This window comes from Thermobia domestica, chromosome 8 (genome assembly GCF_964235325.1).
Source record: "Thermobia domestica chromosome 8, izTheDome1.hap1.1, whole genome shotgun sequence".
Lineage (NCBI taxonomy): Eukaryota > Metazoa > Arthropoda > Insecta > Zygentoma > Lepismatidae > Thermobia > Thermobia domestica.
Window position 1 is genome coordinate 16201593 of NC_137461.1, and position 22648 is coordinate 16224240.

The 22648-nt window shown below is 36.4% G+C and overlaps 1 protein-coding gene across 1 annotated transcript; it reads right to left on the reverse strand.

Annotated features, from left to right (window-relative positions):
- Positions 1–1205: 1205 nt before the first annotated feature.
- LOC145691571 (uncharacterized) lies at positions 1206–22372 on the reverse strand. Its single transcript, XM_081766980.1, has 7 exons — positions 22008–22372; positions 21098–21509; positions 18626–18715; positions 16881–17051; positions 12882–12989; positions 3149–3307; positions 1206–1374 (listed from the first exon to the last, which is right to left on the reverse strand). The coding sequence occupies exons 2-7, from the start codon at positions 21474–21476 to the stop codon at positions 1367–1369; spliced, it is 915 nt and encodes a 304-aa protein (XP_081623106.1). The 5' UTR covers positions 21477–21509; positions 22008–22372; the 3' UTR covers positions 1206–1366.
- Positions 22373–22648: the final 276 nt, after the last annotated feature.

Here is a 22648-nt window from a genome sequence, read left to right on the forward strand (position 1 = left end):
ATACGTACTTCAGACTTTGACCCTTTCTGATTTGAAGACGCTGCTGCGTGTACTATAAGAAATTACTCGACACCTTCTATATCACATTGTCATTAACAAATCATGTATAATAATTTTCTCTAAATAATAGGTAAAAGCTTATTGTGACTGTAATTAAAATGATTGGGTTGCGAGCGGAGCGAGCAAGAAATTTTTTAACAAATTTGTTTCTTTCAAACCGAGAACAATATTGAATTAACATGGCGTTAATTATTTCACGGGGCACCGCATCGTTTACTCTTTTCCAACAGTTTTTCTTTCTTCTTGCTGGTTTGGCGCTCCCTTCTTATCAGCGTCCGGGACCACCGCTCCGCTCGCCTCCCCCCCTTCCTCCCTAGCTACTGCTCTGTCTAGAAGTCAAATAGAGGTTAACCCTGAAATATGTTAGCTCTTGAATTTTGTTTCTTCTAGTATAAAATGGTCACTGTGTCCTGTCTGAACTTATTCATAAATTAGTGTTTCCACGAGACAAGAAAATTCTCGTCTCGACTCATTTTGAAATCGTCACACAAGTTGACGAGAAGTACCTCTCTAAATTCGCCCAAAGACGGTGTAACTCGGATAAAATTTGAGGAATGTGTGAAAAGTACACCATTTTCGAAGCTGGCACTCAGCGCCACAGGAAACATATTGAGAAGCTATCTCCGGTTTTTTCTCATCTACATGTTACATTAAACAATTAGATCAAATGGGGAAGGTGGCTTAGTGGTAGAGCGTTCACCTCTAGTGTGTGGGATCCCTGGTTCGATTCCTGTTCACGCCAAGTCAACTTTGTGGTGGACAAAACCGTGTGCGTAGGTTTTCTCGGGGTTCTCCCGTTTCTTCCCACTTACTCCATTCCACCATTTCATTCATTTCTCATCATCGCTGTCTCCTATTGACGGGATACTCGTGGGACGTAAAACTCAAAGATTCCAATTTTTAAATTAGACGAAATTTCGTACTGGTAATCGGAGATACATGATCTTTACAAATTAATGCACTTACCGATCGCGTTATAATTGAGCAAGTGTAAAAAATACTTCGTGTGTTGGCAAATTCTTATGAATACTCTGTACATTATAATACATTGTGGTATACCTATTTTATAAGATCCTTGTGATATACACTATTTTTGTATAGAAATGAAGGAACTTAAAATCAAAAGACATAATTTGGAATATATTAATTTATTCCTTTATCTTTTATTGCAAACATACAAAATATTAAAATAATACATTATAAAGTGAAATAATACAGTATAAAGTAACTTTTCCATTCGAAGTAGTAGTTGATATACTCCTCATAAAGCATCAATGAATTTCTTCCGCCATACGATTGCAATCTCTTAAGGTGCTATTCAAATCACAAAAGAAAAGGAAAAAGAGCATAAGTGAAAATGGTAAGAATACAAATAGTAATAAATATTATATTATATATAATCATTTTAAAAAATACAGAGGACATCATATTGAAAGCAACATGAACCAAATATTTCTAAATGACTCTTCATCACAAATATCATCTTTACTACCCAACTAAAACGTCTCTAAAGCCTGTCATGCTGACTTAATCAATTCCTTTGAGATTAAATGGGCAACGTTCTAGTCTTTCGCACGAGAGATTCAATTTGATTGACAGTTGAGGCAGTTTTCGAGGTTGTTAAAAGATGTAAAGTCTTGACTTACTAACAGTTGACACATCCGCGTTTAGTGATTCAGACAACTGTACAAATCCTGTGATGAATTTTCAGCCACCAATGCCTCTAACTATCCATCGTCAAACGTTTTCAACTGACCAGGGCACATTTTGTCATTCACCTGAAAATCGTTGTCTTTGAATCATCGCAACCAATCTCTGCACGTTCTTTCCGACAGAATATGTTCTCCATACGCTTCCATTAGCAAGCGATGGCTTTCCGTACCAGATTTATTGAGATGAAAGCAGAAGAGTTCCCGCAAACGTTTTGTAAGTACAAAATTTGACCTGTTCAAGGCACTAAATAGGTATGTTCTTTACATTCCACTCAAAAGTCACATACAGAGCTGAAAGCCTAATGTTCCTACTGTTAAATACGTCTCTTGTCACTCACTGTCCGCTATGCTGCACTAGCACAACTACTACCCTCTTTTGATCAACTGTGAGAGTTAATTCAAGTACCCAATATACGTATGTTTGATGTAGAATGGAAGAAGAGGTGGGAATGCTTCGCTCAGATGCCTACACTGGAGATTTGATCTAAAAGGGAAGAAAAAGGGATGGGGGTGCTTCACTCAGATGTCCACACTAGATGTTTGATCTAGAAAGGAAGAAAAAGAAGTGGGGATGCTTCATTCAGATGCCCACACTGGAGTTTTGATCTAGAAGGGAAGTAAAGGGGTTGAGATGTTTCGCTCAGATGCCTACACTAGATATTTGATCCAGAAGGGAAGAAAAGGGATGGGGATACTTCGCTCAGATGCCCACACTAGATGTTTGATCTAGAAAGGAAGAAAAAGGGGCCGGATGCTTTGTTCAAATGCCCACACTAGATGTTTGACTTAGAAGGGAAGAAAAATGGTGGCGATGCTTCGCTCAGATGTCCTCACTACTAGATGTTTGATCTAGAAACAAAGAAAAAGAGGCCGGATGCTTCTTTCAAATGCCCACACTAGATGTTTGATCTAGAAGGGAAGAAAATGGGTGAGATGCTTCGCTCACATCCCCACACTGCATGTTTGATCTAGAAGGGGAGAAAAAGTCGTGGGGATGCTTCGCTCAGATACCCACACTATATATTTGTATTTTTGCGAAACTTCCAGTTCAGACGAATTCTACATAAAAGAAGCAGAGGAAGGAAGGCAAAATATTGTCCACAATAACACGTAAGAGCATTTGCTAGTTTCAATACATTTTAATAACGTTTTAAAAGGAAGCATAAAGTAAAATGAAAAGTTATGATTCTTGTGTCGAAAGCTAATGTTTATACAATCCCAAACGGAAGAGTCTCCAGATTTTTTAGCATTTCAGACTATTATTATCATAATTCTACAACTACACTTTCGACTACGACCTTTCATTTAAAAAAAAAAAAATGTCAAACACAAACACAATCATTCTGATTTCTCGCTTAACATTACAATGTACTTACCATTTGTTAGAAATGGAGTTTTGCAGACTGTTCCACATAAATCAGAGCAACATTTCTGATGGAAAGGGCAATCCATGTCGTGTTGACAGTGTCTTTCACATTTCATGTCGTCATTTACACTTGGAGGCGGACATACTTTTTCCTTTTGAACTGGTTTACCTAAGGGAAAATATAGAAAAGTCATTATGTTGGATTTAGACTCACTCGATAACTTTAGAAAAAAAAACAAATTGTTATATTAGAAAAATACACCCTGTGCAAAACTTAAGGACGAAATTAACTTTCGTTTGTTGTGTCACTCCTAAGAGGCATAGATCAGTGAAGCATGAGCTATACAACCAAGTAGTGGTACGACATGATACAGGAGCAACGTATTATATTTTTGTAATCCTTTACGAATATTGTTTTGTAATTGTATGAAGTTTTTTGACATTTACTTAAATAAGTCCTGCCATCTGTTGTTCCTAGTTTTAGGAAGATATATTTTTCCGCTACTACATCCTAATTACATTTATGTTTTTCATCTCCCTTCCTGATCCTCCTCGTGATTTCGACCGCAAAGTTAACTAACATCGGTTTAACGAAGGGGACATGTAGATATGGTATAAGAGTTTTCATCATAGCTTTCGCTCACCAAGGCACTCGAAGTCCCTTTATAAAGGGACTATACAATTAGCAAAGATAACACGGGATAATCAAATTGTTAGAATTGTCAACATTCTAAATGATGAATACCGTAAATAGAAGACCGTAGGACATATCAATGACAATCCTGAAGACATTATTATCAGGGTGAATTACATGTGTGGTATCACAAATGGTGATAATAAGTATATATGTTGTAAGGAAATTATACTCATAACTAGCAGTCCTGCGGATTTAGATGCCAATGCCCAACACAGATATTAGAATGAGATGTTTCTCCGCTTATTTTTTGTCTACCCAAAAATAAATTTAGTAATCTATATTATTCTTTCTCTTCCAGTAAGCAATTTTGGTTGTACAGCCGAAAATGCATTAGTTCATACCATACTTAAGTTTTAGAAGAGGGGGGCGCGGTGGCTCAGTGGTAGAGCGTTCACCTCTGGTGCTTGGGGTCCCGGGTTCGATCCCAGCCTCCGCCAAGTGAACTTTGTGGTGAACAAACACCGTGCTCGTGGGTTTTCTCGGGGTTCTCCCGTTTCCTCCCACTTTCTTCATTCCACCATTTCATTCATCTCTCATAATCGCCGTCTCCTTTAGCCTAACCGCCATAGCCGTGGGACGTAAAACTTAAAAATTTCATTTCATTTTGAAGTTTTAGAACAAAATGAAAGAAAATGAAATTTTCCTCTTACATAATACAAAATTATAATGTTGAAACAGCTAAATTTTGACATACGTCAGTAGTCTCAGCATAATTATACCCTATCACTTTAGCGTCTTATTTTAACATCAAATGCCTGTTTGGTGTTATGGTTAACACATTCCTGACGTTACCGATTTGATGCAGAGACGGTGTTGAGAATTGTGAAAATATCACCTTGGCGATGTTACCAGAGTTGCTAACCTCAGGCACATAATTATAGATGTTTGTTTTTAAAATTATCGTATATTACAAAAAAAAATCTTGTATTCTTTATGCAGGTGATAATTGCAAACACAAGTATAATACTAATAATAATAGCAATTGTGAAATCCAAATCGGCAACACTGTTCTCACCATTTTTAAAATCCTTATTAACACTACTGTGAACAACAACAATGTTTCCACCCCCTCGTAAAAGTAATTTGATTTAAAGAACGGATACAGTGTTGCCATTTACAAATTTTCAAATCGTTATTGATTTATTTTAGCGGGAAAAATCTCACAAGGGAACATCTTATATTGATAGAAGCATTGCCCAATCAAACAATGCGTAATCGATAGAGGACTGAAGAAAAGTGAGAAATCCGAAGTTTTACGGGTCGACACCCAGAAACAGGAGATACAGAGGAAAGAAAGATCTAGAATCATGTGAAGATAGCAATATAAAAGATACACTGACACAGAAAGAACTTCAAAATGATTAAAGTAATCAAAATTACATTTACACAACAGTATGTAAGCAAATATTGTGCCCACGGACATACTCAATAACATCATATGTAATGCAACGTTGCCAACTAACCATAAAATGAAATTTTGTTAAATGGCACGGAACACAAATTAGGGTCTATAACATTTAGAGGATCTAATTATGAGTAGAACCATACGTGTGAGATCTTCATGTACAGTGTTGCCAACGTTTGAAGATAGGCCTATATGAATTCCTATATGAATCTTGGATCTAGAAGAGTACATACAGTATACGATTCGTCCGTTATTTTTGTACTTCAGTGATTATATTCTTGTGTGTGGTCTCATATTTTGGTTTCAGCTAGTTCGAATCGTGTACTGTATGTACTCTTCTACATCCAAGATTCATATAGGAATTCATATAGGCCTATATTCAAACGTTGGCAACACTGCATATCAATAATTCACAGGTATGGTTACACTCATAATTAGATTTTCTAGATGTTATATTTTGTGTTCCGTGCCATTTAATAAAACTTCATTTTGTGGTCAGTTCGCAACACTGCATTACATATCATGTTATTGAGCATATCTGTGGGTACATTGTTTATTATATGTTGTGTAAATGTCATTTTGATTACTTTAATCATTTTGAAGTTCTTTTTGTGTCAGTGTATCTTTTGCATTGCTATCTTCACATGATTCTAGATCCTTCTTTCCTCTGTATCATCTGTGTTTCTGGGTGTCAGCCCGTAAAACTTTGGATTTCTCACTTTTCTCCAGTCCTCTACCGATTGCGCATTGTTTGATTGAGCAATGCTACCATCAGTATAAGATGTTCCCTTGCCAGTGTGGATGTTTTACATGTAAAATTTATTTGCATATTCAGAAACTGTAAAAGAAAAGTGTGCGTTCCAAAATTATAGCATATTCGCCTATTATCGCATATCGTAAATCACGATAAATTAATGCGTAGTTCGCAACCTTGGATGTTACAAAAGTGGCTGAATGAAGAAAGAAACGTGGAAATAGGATGGGAACAGCGCCATTGTAATTTTTCTATGTATGCCATGTGCTCAGCTCAGTTAGCATGGTCAATGCATATTATTGGATTATTAACATTAATAACTATATCATTAGTCAGTTTTCACCAAAACCTTTCATTTTCTGACAAAAGTATTACAGCATCCTAAAAATCGTGTGTATTAGATAAATACGCATAGATATCATACATGTCAAGGAACTGGCATTCAACACTTGTATGAGTTTTTATCTTAAAGACTCCAGGGAGTAACATTTGCAATGCTCAATTTATATTCTTCACTTTTACGTTATTTAAGAAAATGTTTTCTTTCTTTCTTTCTTTCTTTTTTAATGAACCAGAGTAATACATAATATTCTTAACGTCTCTTCATGTCCCATAGTCAAGTCATGAAATGCTCATTGCCCATGTAAATGGGACAAACGTCTGACAAATTTAAGCTATTGTTATCCGTAAAACAGTGCTAAGCCGTATGATGGCGGTACTGTCGATAGGAAATGCTAAGAGTCTAGACGTACATTTCTTGTTCCAGTTTTTCAAGCTCCAATTATTCGAACTCCATTAATCCGAATCTAATAATAATAATAATAATAATAATAATAATAATAATAATAATAATAATAATAATAATAATAATAATAATAATAATAGTCAGTGGCGCATTCAGAGGGCCTATCGGGCTCAAGCCAGCCCCCGAAATAAATTTGTTAGTTTTTCGCATTTCATGTACAACAATAATCCTTACCATTTCTAAGAGTTTAATTGACTTTCCATTTTCTTATGCACTTTGTTCAGAAATAATACTGTATTTGTCAAATTTCATTCCATGTAAGAACTGCGTTCTTTCTTTTCTTTCTTTCGTCCATTCTACTCTTTTGTTTTCTCTTGTTTCTTAGTTACTTTCTTTCATTTCTCCTATCATACTTTCGACCGTTGTTAGTTGTGATTCAAATCAGCTGTCGTCACTAACACCAAAACTAAGAGGAGCTGATAAACGAGACTGGTGTTCCACACAGGCCCGTAGCCAGACCAAAAATGTAAGGGGGGCCGGTAGAAGTTAGGGGGGCCCGACCCAACAATATTGTAGTTCATCACATTACAGTTCATTTGCAAGCCTACCGTAAAAATTTTAGGGGGAGCCAGTGAAAATTTAGGAGGGGCCGGCCCCCTAAGCCCCCTGGATACGGGCCTGGTTCCACACCAACTCAAACTGCGATCAATATATTTCAGCTTCAACGTATCTCAATTTTCTTTTAGGTAAAAACGTACACAGATAAAACTGAATATTTCGATTTTTTTTTCTAAAATGGAACCAGTTAAATTGAAATGAGATTACAAATATTTAACGTGTGTTTCCAGGAGCGTCACTTCTGATTTTCCTGGGGAGGGGGAGGATAAGATCCTCCACCGACATACGAGTTTCACATTTTTCCTAGTATATTAGTAGACAATCAATTAAAATATATTTCTTAAACTCAGGTGGGCAATTGCCCCCTGCTTCCCCGTGTTGTGCACAGCCCCACCCCTGAAACAAAATCCTAAATACACTCCACTGATATATGAAGTATTAATGTTCGTTTCTTTAAAAGAAAGTAATTTCCTTAAAGTTTCTGTTTAAACCAAAGGTAATATTTATGTTTAGATGGCAGTTTAGAAATCCATGTTTCCATAACCTCAGAGGTACTCAGAGGTACTGTATTTCTCTATTTTTATATTCTAAGAAAATCTGTATTTTGAAAAGAAATGTATGTACTAAAAGTGATGTTATTTCCTACATGCATTAGGCCTACCTTTTCATTAAACAAAAGCGGTTTAATGAAATAAAATAAAATTGTCTTTTTTATTTGTTGATGATTTCCCCAATTATCTTAATTTGTGCATATCCGGGTTGCGTCCAAAATTCACTAGCCTAGATAATTGGAGTTCCACTGTATTCTCAGCCCTTGTCTCTATATTTTAATGAATTTCAGTCATTTAAAAATATACTTACAGTCATAAAATAACACATTTTGCAGATCACCTCATTTTATTATATTGTTCATCTACAATACAGTTTAAAACTTCGTCGGAGATTATATAATCGTGAAAACTTTAATTCTTTCAACAGTAGACCCTAATAATTATCCATTGTTGGTAACTTAATTACATAAATCCACATTTGAACGAAATATCAATAATTAGTTTCATGCAGTTGTTAAAACGCTTTAGTAAGGTAACATTAATAATGCCAGACTCTTTAATCAAAAAGATTTTTTTCTTTCTTTCCGGAACTGCTACACTACGGTACGTCATTGAGACGCCAACAGCAATTTCACACTGAATTATTATTACTACAACGCAAGCTCAGGAAACCTTGCAGAAAAAAAAAAAAAGCTACGAAGACGAATTTGAACTAAATCCGGTTAATTTTGCGTATAAATGTGTAATCAATATAATGATTCCTGCATTAATATCAGAGAGTTTGTATCAAGTTTCGACATGCATTAAAAGTATATTGGAAACTTTGCACCTCACATTACACTTAGGTTGGCTAGTGGCAGTGGCGTATTTAAGGGGGGCTTCCGGGCTTAAGCCCCTCCCGAAATCTTACTTACTATAGTGAAGTATATGAAATATCTTGCAGAATTTTCACATTTTCAGGCAAAGCTCCTCCCCCCGTAAGTTAGCAAAGCCCCCCCGAAACAAAATCGTAAATACGCCACTGGCTAGTGGTACTGTGTACTGTCGAGGCAAGCGATTATTATTATTATTATTATTATTATTATTATTATTATTATTATTAGTAGTAGTAGTAGTAGTAGTAGTAGTAGTAGTAGTAGTAGTAGTAGTACTATTTCGAAGTTGTGAATTTCACTATTTGACCTTCACCGACTTCCAATGCCAGCCAATAAGAGAAATTCTTACACATTAAAGGAAATCTATGCCCAGTAGCGGATCTAGAATGGGACCTAGGCCACCCTGTTTTTTGAGTGACAAAAACAATTTAACTTATTATTTATATACGATTATAATAGGTATTATTTATAATAGAACTATCAAAGAAGTGTGTGGCATTATCCTAGATGTTCTGTAAAGTGTGCCGTTAATCAGAAAAAGTTGGGAACCACTGGTCTAACCGACAAACATTTAAAAATGAGGAACAGGTTTAAAGTTTTCCATTGCCTTCTAAGAATTTTTTATGTACTTTATATTTGGCAGCTGGTACAAGGAAACAATTTTTATGCTACACTGTAACTGAAATTTTATCTTAATAAGGGTGCCCATCATGGAGGGCAAGGTTGGGCGCTTGCCCCCCCCCCTAGAGGAAGTTGTACCTGGGAATATCGAAAACCTAATAGAGTTTTTACATTAGTTACAGCAACATTTGAAACTATATTTGAAACGTCGCTTATACTTGTCCCCCCTGGAAATCACAACATGGGCGCTCTTGGTTAACAATTTCTTTCTTTTCTTTTTATGTTGTGAAACTAGGTTGATTAGACCAGCATGGCACCTAAGCCCACAATTGAGTTGAATAAACACCACCATTTTGTACTGCGTAGGTACCGTACGACTTGCGGAAAACACATCTTGCTGAAACTCTATGCTAAACTCATGATCCACTTTGTAATTCATAACAATAAGACAACAAAGAACATCAAAATTTTAGAAAGTGAGCCAGCGATAGTATCTACAAGATGTTATAGCATCTACATGAAATACCTTTCGTATAATGTGATCAACAATTATGACGTCACGAACTGTGCACACAACTTTCTGTTCAGTTACCTAACAAAAGGTTCATTTAATAGCGTTTTGTAGGTCCTGCTTCGCTTAAGTTATATGTTCCACGGATATGCTGGTTAGGCTAAAGGAGACGATGATGACGAGAAATGAAAGAAATGGTGGAATGAAGAAAGGGGGAGAAAATGAGAGAACCCCTACAAAACCCCACGCATACGGTGTTTGTCTACCACTACTTCGCTTACTTTCTACGTTTGTGGTATATTCTTTGTCTGTCACTAAGTTGCCACTTGCTAGTTTGTCTTGATAGATTCAATCGGTTTGAGTACCCAGCTCACTGGAGTGAGCTCTTGCCTCTTATATTAAATGTTGTTTTTGATGAATGACGTTCTGCACACGTATTTTCAATTAATTCAGATGCTACTGTCGCAATCCTACAGTATGTGAGATTGTGATGATGATGAACGATGAGGATGATTAAACGATGAGAGGCGACGAGACTGATACAACGCGGCTAATTTTTGGCGGTTCAAAGGCATATGGAGACTGGTTTGTACTTGGAAGTTAAATTGGTTGATTTAAAGAAAGAAGAGCTGTGATTGGATAACATAGAGGGCCAATCAGGGTAGGAGGTATAGTAGTTTTAGTAAGGATCTGGTCCTGAATGCTTATGGAAGATCAGCAAATATTTCCATGAAAATCATAACTTTGGTAAAGGTGTCAAATGCACTAGTGAGTTCTTTCAACTTTTTCTTGACGGCTTGCAGAAAGGAAGTAATTTTCAAGTCTTTGAAGAGTTGCACGATTTCTTTTAATGAAGTACCAGAGTCTTGTACGCCTTCAACAGGTAAATCATGACTGAGAGAACTATTTTGATTTGCCTTCGAGTTGTATGAAACACTTTGTCTGGAATTTGATCATGGAGCAGGCGAGGTGTTCTTACTTAAGGGTAGAAAGTCTTTTTTTCTTGGGTAATTTTTTTTAGCTGTACTAGTTCGACTTAAAATTTTGTGAATAGTAGGACATCATTCAAAGTTTGCAGGATGATTTCCTAAACAGTTAATGCATTTCACTGTGTGATCATTAATTGACCATGAGCATTGGTAAGTAATATGGTCTCCTGCACATTTTAAGCATCGAGGTTTGGCTTGACATGATGACTGCGTGTGCCCAAGTCTCTGACAGTTGTAGCATTGTATATATGGTTTGGTTCAACCTTAATTTTGTAGAATTCCAGGTATGTTAACTGTGTTATATTGTTAGTCTCCTCACTCTTCTCTAACGTGACCAAAAACAAAGGTATCAATCGGCCTTCTTTGCCTTTCATTTGTTGTACTTGAAGCACTGGATGTCCTCTATTGAGGAGGTCAGTTTTAATATTACCCACTATTGTATCTATCGGAAGTTGTCGAATCACAACTTTAACAAGCAGGTCGGATTTGGCAATTTCTAAAGTGTATTGTAGCTGGAAATCTTTGCAAAACTTGATCAATGCATTGTAGTCTTCTGACGAATAACATTTCAACTTGATATGTGTATTAAATACAGCACAGTAAGGTATCTCCTTATATACCTTAGCGGCGCCGTGAGTCAGTTTATAACCCATTCCTTCCGGGTAATCATAGATGGTAAGCGATTTTATGTATCTATTGGCTTTTGAAGTAAGATGTGCCTTTGAGGAGACTTGGGTGCCTCCATTAGCCGTTTCGTCATTGGAAATTTCCATGGCATTTCCTGAATTTGTATGAGTCATGTCGGTCGGTTGATACAAGTATAGCAAAACTATTTGAAACTGGTACACTAGGAGGTTCTTCAGGTTTCTGTTTGATAGTGCGCTTAGGAATTTTATAAGGGCGTGTATCTTCACCCTTATCTTTTTCTGTAGTAACCGGTTTCCCATATATATCTTGATGATGAGAAGCAACATATGGTCCTGAACACCAAGGACACGGTCCTCTGGGAATTATATGCTGAGTATCCAATAAACGTGGATCATCCGGAATGTGTAGTTCAAACTTCTTGTGCAATCCTGAAGTATCACGAAGATATAAATTACTAAATTTCCTCCGCCAGTGTTTAATATAACTCCAGCTGTGTGTAAAACCGGTAAAACCAGGACTGTGTTAAACGCAACACCGAATCCTTGATCCTGTGTTAACCACAACATTTGACTATTGATATTGAAATAACACGCTGGGACCACTGGTCTGTGTTAACACAGGATGTGGAGAAAAAGTGGGAAAGAGATTAGCGAAGAGCTTTAACGTCAGAGCTGCCAGCCTCAGAGAAAAAAATATACCGATTTTCGTCTTTAAAATTATCGTATATTCGTTATTCATGTGATAAGTATAATGCTACTTATAATAGCAATAATATATAATAAACGTGTCTAGTAATTTTCAGTGTGGAACTCCATATCGGCGTCACTGTCCTCATCGTTTTTTAAAAGTCTTTATTAACCCTACTGTGAACAACAACAATATTTTCACCCTCTCGTAAAAGTAAATTGACTTAAAGAATGGATATAGTGTTGCCATTTACCAATTCTCAAGTCGTTATTGACTTATTTTAGCGGGAATGACTGCTAAACCTTCAGTATGTCCTTTCTTATAATTATATAATCCACATTTACAATTTATTTGTGCATTTAAAAAACTGTAAGAAAATGTGTTATAAATTTATTGTATATTCACCTATTGCCGCAAAAGTATTATGTCTACCGTATATAGACCCTAGCATTAAGGCTTAAATTATCGTATATCACAATAAGTTATCGTACAGTTGGTAAGCCTGTTACTGTTCATTTATCTTGAGACCATATAGCTATACCAACCAGAAAAAAGAAAAGAAAAAGAAAGAAAAGAAAAGAAAAGAAAAGAAAAGAAAAGAAAATACATTTAATAAAATGTAAATATCCATTTAAAACTTACGTTGGCAATAGGATGCAGTAACACTGTTATATTTGTCGCACCAAAATCTCTCAGCAATGCATTGATAAAGTGGGCCACATGGTTTGTCGGCGCAGCTTAACAACCGACCTGCAATAAATACAAAGTAGACTTGTATTAATATATTTTGCTTTGGAACATTGATCAATTTCACATTTATCTAAAAATTTGACAATAAACATACCGGGTGTTCAGAAAGTAACTATGCAGTGCCATGTTGTGGTGTGCTAAGGGATGACTGATATGATTGTCAATTAGTAATACATTTTCCATTGTTTAACATATTTGAACCATATTTGACCAGATATTTGTATTTGTTCACAGGTCCGGTTTGATTGAAGACCAACGTGTTGTGTGACATCATTATCATCCAGGTTATGAACTGCATAGTTACTTTCTGAACACCCTGTATTTAAAACACATTTTAAATGCAAAATAGTCCAAATAAAAGTGGCTCGGAAATGAAAGTGTCTGTGACGCAGGAGAAACTAAGAAAACAAGGAAATATTAAGATGTCAGCATGTCATTACTGCATTATTTTTAATGCTGTTTACATTGGCAGAGGACAGTTTGACTATAACAAGCGCTGGAACTGGCTACCTAAACACTCAATACACTTCTCTGTCCTGGTAATGAGATCAGCATAATATGTTGCACGCAGCGTATTTTGAACATCATGCATAGTGAGATTGAAACATGTTAATCATTACCTCTGGAAGAAAAGAATAACCTTTGGCACATCGATCTAAATGTAGTATGAATGACAATTACGAACATTGCAAATACTCGTATAAACTCTATAAACAACAAGGATATTACAAAGCTACGCAAATTTGAATATCAGTCTGGTCCAAGACTGTTTTATTTGGGCTACCCTGTATTAAAAATATGTCCTAAAATTATCTGCAGAATTTCTCATAGGGTGGCTTTTATGAATATTGTATACTGTACAGATTATAGTAATTTTATTAATGGAGAGATTCCCTAGAAGCAGTTTTTTTTTTTTTTTGCATTGCACAGTTTTTTGCATTACATTCAAATAAATACAGTATTACCATCCATCTGTTCATAAAGCCGTGCGTGGGAAATTTGAACATTTTTGTTTGAAATAAATACTTCAATTGAGGACCTGAGTTTAAAAAAATCCAAGTCTACACCACACACACACTTCAGGTAGATATATCTGTAACGGCAACAGTTCGTGTATTTATATAAACAAGGCTACTGCTATATCAAAATCCATTTTACACACTGCATCAAGATATTACCTTTTATTGTAGTACGTAACAAGTTAAACAAATACACTCTTTAAAAATCGTACATGTAAGTTTCACGAGATGGATCCTTTCTTATGCATTATTTATATTCCGTTACTATGACAACTAAAACTCACATCGTCGAATCATTAACATAACAGAACATAATCGCATAGCAACAGAAAGGAAATTAATTCTATTTCTCTTTTCATATTCTTCTTCTTCCTTTCTTGAACAGCTTGTGCATAATTTAAAAGCACATTTTGCCCCTAAATACAAATAAAGATATAATAAAGATGTTAAAATACAAATATCGTTGTATATCTGTCTCAGTTGGAGCTTTAAGGGAGAATAACAAGAAACTAATCAGTCAAACCACAAGAAAGCTCTTCCAAACAAACATTTTCCTATTGAGAAAAAAAAATCCGCTGGAGGTTTTTAAAATCATGTCTTAATAAATATACTCCATGGTTCTGGATAATCACAATAACATTTTAAAACACATTTTTCTGACCAGAACAAAATGAATTATTTAATAATTATACGATTTTTGTTACAGTTTCAAGGACCTAACGTCCTCTTCATCAGACATTGAGAAAAGACAGATGACAGCAAATCTTATATCTTCCTCAGCCGTTAGTTAGCATTTTCATTTATATAATTTTAATTGTTGTTTTTATATATATAAAATTTAAATTTGTAATATGTAACAATATCATATAATTACATTGTTCATATATGTTAATTGTCAATGCAATTTACAATTCTATATAAAATAAAATAACAGAAATTTGGAAATATTCAAATTGCACTAATAGTTTTATGCATTTTTCTTTTCTATCACTTCTAATAATTTCTCCCATTGCTCATGTATATGCATACCACTTGTCCAGTTCATTAAGTTCTCCTCTTGCTCTTTCTTTATTCTTCTCGCTTCCTTCCACTTCCTAATAATCTTTCTTTTTTCTCTTTCTAAATCTTTAGCCCCTTCCCAATCTATCCTATGTCCCGTTTCTTTCACATGTTTGTAAATAGCATTATTTTCTCTTTTCATTCGAACATCATCTTTATGTTGTTTCAATCTGTCCATGAGCCTGTTTCCCGTCTCCCCTATATATTTCATGTCACACTCACTACATTTCACTTCATAGATAACCCCTTCTTCTTCCTCCACTATATTGCTTTCACTCCTTTTCTTTTTCTTCCTTATACACCTCAACAATGTTTCTCCTCCTTTTCTATATGTCTTAATACCTCCTTCTCTTAAAGACATTTTTTTTCAATAGAACTTAAGTATAATTAGGATACTTTCTTTGGAGTTCTATTTCTTATGAAAGTTCATGAGGCTCGAATAGCACATTGAGAAAGAATAATCGTAATGGCTTCAAAGGGGTTGTGCTTAGTAATTTGAAAATAGTCGCACAAAACAAACGAGTGTGAGCGAATTTGTTGCACATCGACCACAGTTTATATCTCTGATACCAGGGAAACGCCAGGAAATGTATATCGTCCTAATCCGTATTTGACTTCCAGCATGGCCATTTAGTAAGACTACGAGAAGGTGAGTAGTTCTTCCGCAGAACTGTTGGTCTCCTGGTTTATAAATGTTTCAGTGCTCAATTGGTGGTAAACACGATGAGAGGAGAGGACTACCACAATAGCCATGCCATTTAGCGACCCAGTGGTCGCTCTGATAGGATTGTGGCCGGCAATGTAGGTAAAGCTATGTGAACGCACGAGCACTAAACAAATCGATTGTTGGAGGCAAGTAACTGTTCGCGCTTTCCTCATACTAGTTCACGTGGAAGACACTGCAGTGGCAAGACGAATGGGGCTCGGTTGCAATGAGAGTTACTTCTGTCTTGGGCACAGTGATGACCGTGTGCGCATCAGGCGAACAGATGAGCAGGAATATTTAGCCCACCATACAGGACCACGCATGGGATGCTGGCGTTCGATCCAATAAGCTATACATCCCTGTCCCCTCTAGTATTCGTTCAAGAGAGTAGAAAGTACGTAATGAATAATGTTCCCCGAACTTCTCTGGACATTTATCGGTACGCTATCTTGAAGCAGGTTAATGTGGGTTCCCATACTGGCTGGCAACCCAGCGTGCTCTGCTGCGTATATGTCTTTCACTTTAGCCTCCTAGATCTTCGGACCTAAATACTATGAAGCGAGTGTGGGACATAGTAGGAGAGTACCTGAGTATCAGTCTAGCTCCGGCTATGCCCATAATCTATTTACGCCAAGATCTACAAGCGGCGGATACTTAGAGTTGCACACGAGACAAGACGAGACGAGAAAGAATATTCGTGACAAAACAAAGCTTCTCCAAAAAGAACATAAATTCTTTTCGAGATCAGACAGCCTCAACTCTTGTCTTTTGGTAATCCTTAATTATGTTCTAGACAGACCCAACAGCTACTTGTGTGGGTGCTCTGAGTAGTCACACATGTTACGGGCGCCATGTTGGAGTCACCGTCACCTACCGCCACGTACTAACTTTGGGTCAGACCCATTAATTTCTACTGGATGTCCTTAAATGTGTTCTCACTTGCATGCATATAAAATACATAGTCTTCCCTAATAAAACATGGAACAATAAAAGTTTTAAAATGTTCAGGTGATATCTATGACTGGAATGTCGCGTGTCCAGACCAGACCAGATGGCTCTCAAGGCAGTGACTATTCGGATACACGGGAAACAATAACATTTATTTACCTTGGTATTGTTGATCAGCAGCACATGATGGCCGTCGACATACAGAACCTTTGTGTCCAAGAGAGCAACATTTCGTATCTGCAGGACAATCTTTGTCTGTTTTACAACTCTGGATAGATAAAACAGTCAGTGGAATCCTTGGCTTCGGACAAAATCCTGGCTTCTCTCGACCTGAAATAGTCGACACAATAATGTTAGTTAATATATTAGTTTAATTCTTTCCGTATGACTTTCATGATTACTTAAAAAAATCGATAAGGAATTATCCTAGGACTATACTCAAGAGGAAGTACAGGAATTCATTACTCACTTGGAAATCTACACGATATTTAGATTTTTAAAAAATCTTTTTTTTTTTTTTTTTTACGTACAGTAGTTAGCTCTGATGTATGACAAGCAGTAATATGATCAAAATATTGTTCTAACATGAGAAGCGATCTAATTATATTTGTAATCATAAGTGGTGTTGATTGACATCGAATTTAAATAAAACCATTTTATTTTATTTTAAACTATTTGTTTACTTACTTTCTCAGAAACTTTTTAATACAAAGAAGAACACTGTAAATAATATTGTAAATAATATAGAAAATGGTGGAAACAATTGAGGAACTTCAATTTCACGGCTTTCCGGCAAAAAATCATCTCAAAGTCCCTTATGAAACGAATAGGCTCTTCATATTTCATTAGAACAGATGAATGCAAACCCTGATCATAAGGAACTAGACAAAGTGAACACAAGCGACTGAAAAATGCCTACTTAGGCTACACACAGAATTTATTACAGAGACAAAATTACCTAATAGAAACTAAATATATACAGGGTGGTAGGTAACTCCACCGACAAACTTTGGGAGGTGATTTCTTATAGGAAATGAAAGAAAAAATTCTTATGAACATAGGTCAAAAAACGTCTTCTTTCAGAGTTATGAACCGCCGAAAATTCGAAAAATCATATTTCGAAACGCACTGCCTTAGAAACTATAGGACCTATCCCAAGCGGTATAAGGAATTACACAGGAACTAGTATGCAAACTATATAAATATCTACTTTTTACCATCCTCCGCTATCGGCGAAACTAACGCGTTATTAGTACTTAAAGGAGTATCCCTATACCTCAATTTCCTTTCTAGAGTTCGTTTCGCCGATAACGGACCACGGTAGAACATAGATATTTAGATAGAGTGCATACTAGTTCCGGTGTAATTCCTTATACCGCTTGGGATAGGTCCTATAGTTTCTAAGGCAGGGCGTTTCGAAACATGATTTTTCGAATTTTCGGCGGTTCATAACTCTGAAAGGAGACGTTTTTCGACATATGTTTATAAGAACTTTTTTCTTTCATTTCCTATAAGGAATCACCTCCCAAAGTTTGTCGGTGGAGTTACCTACCACCCTGTATATTCTTATCTACAGTTGATTGAACTCCCGGCCAAAGTTTGTGGTGGAAAACATTGTGTTTGTGGGTTTTCTCGGGGTACTTTCGTTTTCTCCCACATGATTATTCCGCCAATTCTTTAATCATCATTCACTTGCCCTAATCATACGTCTTTCTTAGCCTAAATGGCATAATCGTGAAACGTTAAACTGAAAGAAAGAAATTTTGATTTAAGTGGAATACTTGATCACTGAATTCAGAAATATCATTTAGATTTATCCTGTATATCCATCATACTTTGAGCAGCTTAGAGAATTAGAATATTTAATTGAAATTTAAGTGCATAGAAATTCAAAGTAAGCTTACCATCTTTCCGGACACAGCTTGGGTAACAATGTTTTCCAGAACCAAAGAAAATGCATGAAAATCCTTTCGAACATCTGTACTTACAGGGATCTGAAATTTGGTCAAGTATATGTTAAGTTTTCTTACTAAATAATATTAATAAAAAGTTATACTGTGCGTGGCTGAAATGTCATTGTCATTACTACTGAATATTGCGTGATAACCGTTGAAACCAAGTCTACCAGTTATTTACGAAGCATTAATTAACGTAGCGGGAACATAATTTTTGCATTGATTGAGGGGCAGACTACTGAATATTTTTCAAAAGCTAACAATTTTTCTTTTGCTAGTTTTTCGTAACGGAAAAGAGATAATGAAATGTAACTTACCTGAATAATAGATAATGTTACTCTACACCCGAAAATATGAATCGGTAGTAGAATTTTCAGTGCTGCCATCCATAGAAATTACAGCGTGACCAGAATTTGAATTATCCAAAAATCTAGGTTATGGGAGCGACTAGAAAAATAAACTCAACGGTACTTGATGACTTACCATGCTGTCTGTGTTCCTTGTTTACTACTTTTTAAATATTATTTGTATTAATTTTGTAATAAAGAGCACAAAATAAATAATTTTTAATAAACAGTAGAATTAAAATACAAATATTCTCTTTTCACTTACGAAAAACTGGCAAAAAAAAAAAAAAAAAAATATGTTAGCTTTTGAACAATATTTAGTAGTCTGACCCCTTAATAATATTCACACAGATAAGAGAAGGATGTCGTTTTATTTTATTTTTCATTAAATAAAAGTTGACCCAATACCAAATACATTCCTCAAGCTGTATTGTATGTAAATTGTCCCATGACCTTGTGACACAGGTCGCGCCTTCCCGTTAGAAACAGTAAACGAGATTGGCTTTGCATGTTTTGTGGTACCCTCAATTTGGGCGGAGAGGAAGGAGCTAGCTGTCAAACAACAAGTCATTGATAACAAATAAATGACATCGATGGCGTGCTCAATGGTTTTGCATGCATACTGGATGTATGACTAAGGCCACATTGCCACGTTAAATGAATCTTGTAGCTAAGGGCACACATCAGGGGGGAAAGGTGGGGCGCTCGCCCTCCCCCTAGAGGAAATTGTACTTCAGAATATTTAAAAATCCAATAGAATTTTTACATTAGTTACAGCAAAACTTGAAACTATTTTTGAAACGTCGCTTATACTTGCCCCCCCTTGAAAACCACAACATGGGCGCCCTTGCTTGTAGCTGTCATAAAAAAAGAAAAAACCTTGCAACCCGATCTTTCTATTTACTGTGTACATATTACAACTTCTTGAAAGCAAGAAAGGTATTTCCACATATGCAGCACTGCACTCTAGTGGACAAATAGTGAACCTCTTCATTAAAAACGTGTATTTTGGCGCACTCCCCCTCCCTGTCCAAAAGAATCCGTTGTTTCGGAAGCGGAGAAATTGGTTTTTCCTTTATGTCAGCGGGAGGGCGATAGCAGGTAGCAAGCAAGACATTCCAGAAAGTTGCGCATCGTTCAACTCCTTGCAAGATGGAAAAAATGTTTTATGACCCTTTCAAGACTGTGTGTACATGATGAAATATGGTAGGGTTTCAAGATTTTTTTTATGACAGCTACAAGTTCTTCTAACGTGGCAACCCCCTTTAAGGGTAAAGCGCCAACGTTTGCTTCCTACGTCATCCTATCCCCTCCTTCGCTCATTGTGTTTCTCTATCCTTTTTCTCAGATTGTATCATACAAGCTCGCTCTTACGTCATACATCTTGCAGTTAGAAATGATTAGTCTAAACGCGGGAAGTTTTAGTTTTGAATTTAGCCTCCCTTTCAGCAGCGAGGCTATTATGAGACGTGGACCTACCAGCTTAACGTGGGATTCAAACCACATGAGCTCCTGCTTCGAATCAAACCTGGGTCTCCCACGCCAAACGCCCGTACACTAACCACTTAGCCATGAGTAAGCTCTATTCTAAACGAACACATTGCTGTAAGTATATATATTTTCATTTAAAATCATATGACTCATTTTTACTGATACATTAGACCTACGTGCTGAAACGCTACGTTTGTGAACGGATAATGTAAATCAAACCTTAAGCTCTAAGTCTACTCCGCATATAGACTAGGTGCTGGAATGAGTCATTAAACTCAAAAATAACCAAATGCCAATCCAAACACGCGAATCTTGTGAAAGTGTTATCAATCTCTTGCGTTTATGTATAGTATTTCTTTAGAACTGTTAATACGAATTTGTAACCAATCTCTTAAGAGACAAGACTCCTATAATAACTGTACTTATTATTTAAAGTTATCATATAAAACATGAAAGGGCAATAAATCAATTATTTACGCTGTACAAGGGATATTCCCAATAAGTTGTTATTTCACAGTCAAAATTCATGTATTCTTTTCAGAATATATGTCTATTATACGCAAAAACTATATTAAAGCCTTACTGCCATGGCAATCTCCTGAGGTCACGTCAGTCACATCAACAACTGTTGATTCAGCTTCGTTCTTCGGTGGTGAAGGTGTGCTCGATTCTGTTTGGTACGTTTGCAGCTGATACAAGGTGTCTCCCATTGAAAGAAGCTCCTGCAGTGAAGATAGGTCCACTCCAGAGGGAAAGGAAAATGTTTCCAAGTAATTATTTACATCGTCGGTGACCGTCAGAGGTGGTTGTTGAGACTCTAACCCTGTCAACGCTGGCGACATCTGTTGAGTTGCTTGTCCAGCCAAAAGTGCGCTTGTTTCTGTATTTTCTGAATATATTTGTGCTAAGCTAGCACCAAAATAACCAAAATTGCAGAGCAAAAAAATTGACAACTGAGCCATGATATTGGATGTGAGTAATACTCTTGAATTGGCCTGTAAGAAAGAAAATTAAATGAATAGAAAGGACAATATTTTTGACACAACACAATAATACGTTTTCGTAAAATATAGGCCTAGGAAAAGCGCGGGCGAAAATATCTGGAAAGTGATGCTTTGCCAAAAGTGAGCAAGGAAGATACCTTTTGTTCACATCGTTCAGAAACACATCTCTTCAAGCCTAACAGTAAATGAAATGAAATCTTTAAGTTTTACGTTCCACGGTTATGCCGGTTAGGCTAAAGGAGACGGTGATGATGAGAGATGAGTGAAATGGTGGAATGAAGAAAATGGGAGGAAACGGGAGAACCCCGAGAAAACCCACGAGCGCGGTGTTTGTCCACCATCAAGCCTAACAGTATAGCACAATATTATTAGGCGTGGTAAACTATTCATACCCAAAAGTTTCAGTATCAAAGATAAAATTTTCTTTATGTGAAAGAAACGTGAATTGTACATTTAATGGTTTGTTTTTAAAGGTTTATAATAACTTACCACCCAGAGACCAGCTTCTTCCAGGTAACAGTAAAGGCAACAAGAAGCCACATCGACAATAGCGGCTAAACCATCTTTATATATACCCCTCCCCTGCAAAATCAACACCTCACCAACCGGACTTCTACAGTGACTGTGACCGTGACGACTCGTGGAGCCTGGCTTCTGCACGAATTATAGAACTGCGTTCCCTCACGTGTAATGCATCGGGAGAGTTCGGTACGATTCGTGGAGCTGTCTTCCGAATGCACGCTTGAGAAAAGGTGAAACAGCAGTAGCATACCAACAACGTTGTCAAACTTAGAAGACATGGCAAACGAGAGACAAAGAAAGAAAAACTCACAGAATTACAACACGAACACGAATTAAACGGTGATACTAATAACAACAAAAATAAAAAACAACAAAACGAAACTCAGAGACAATACGAAACACTGCATTCTCAGAATATGCTCTCCATATAACGCGAGAGACAAAACTTCATGGGTAGGGGTTGCCAACCAGGACACACTCTCGCATTCTGTTGGGTGCTGTAATTGGTAAATCCAGGTCAAGCTTCACTACTCATCGCGATCACTATAGTAAATTGTCACTGTGAAGACTTTATTTAAATTCTGATATGTGATATAAATATTTCAGAA

What these genes read in the sequence shown, in the direction of transcription:
- LOC145691571 (XM_081766980.1), bottom strand. Translation starts at nt 21,476, where the DNA reads ATGGCTCAGTTGTCAATTTTTTTGCTCTGCAATTTTGGTTATTTTGGT. An exon ending in AAGCTGTGTCCGGAAAGATG is followed by an intron (nt 17,052 to 18,625) that starts GTAAGCTTACTT and finishes CGACTATTTCAG; the next exon opens with GTCGAGAGAAGCCAGGATTT. An exon ending in TGCTGATCAACAATACCAAG is followed by an intron (nt 12,990 to 16,880) that starts GTAAATAAATGT and finishes TATTTATTGCAG; the next exon opens with GTCGGTTGTTAAGCTGCGCC.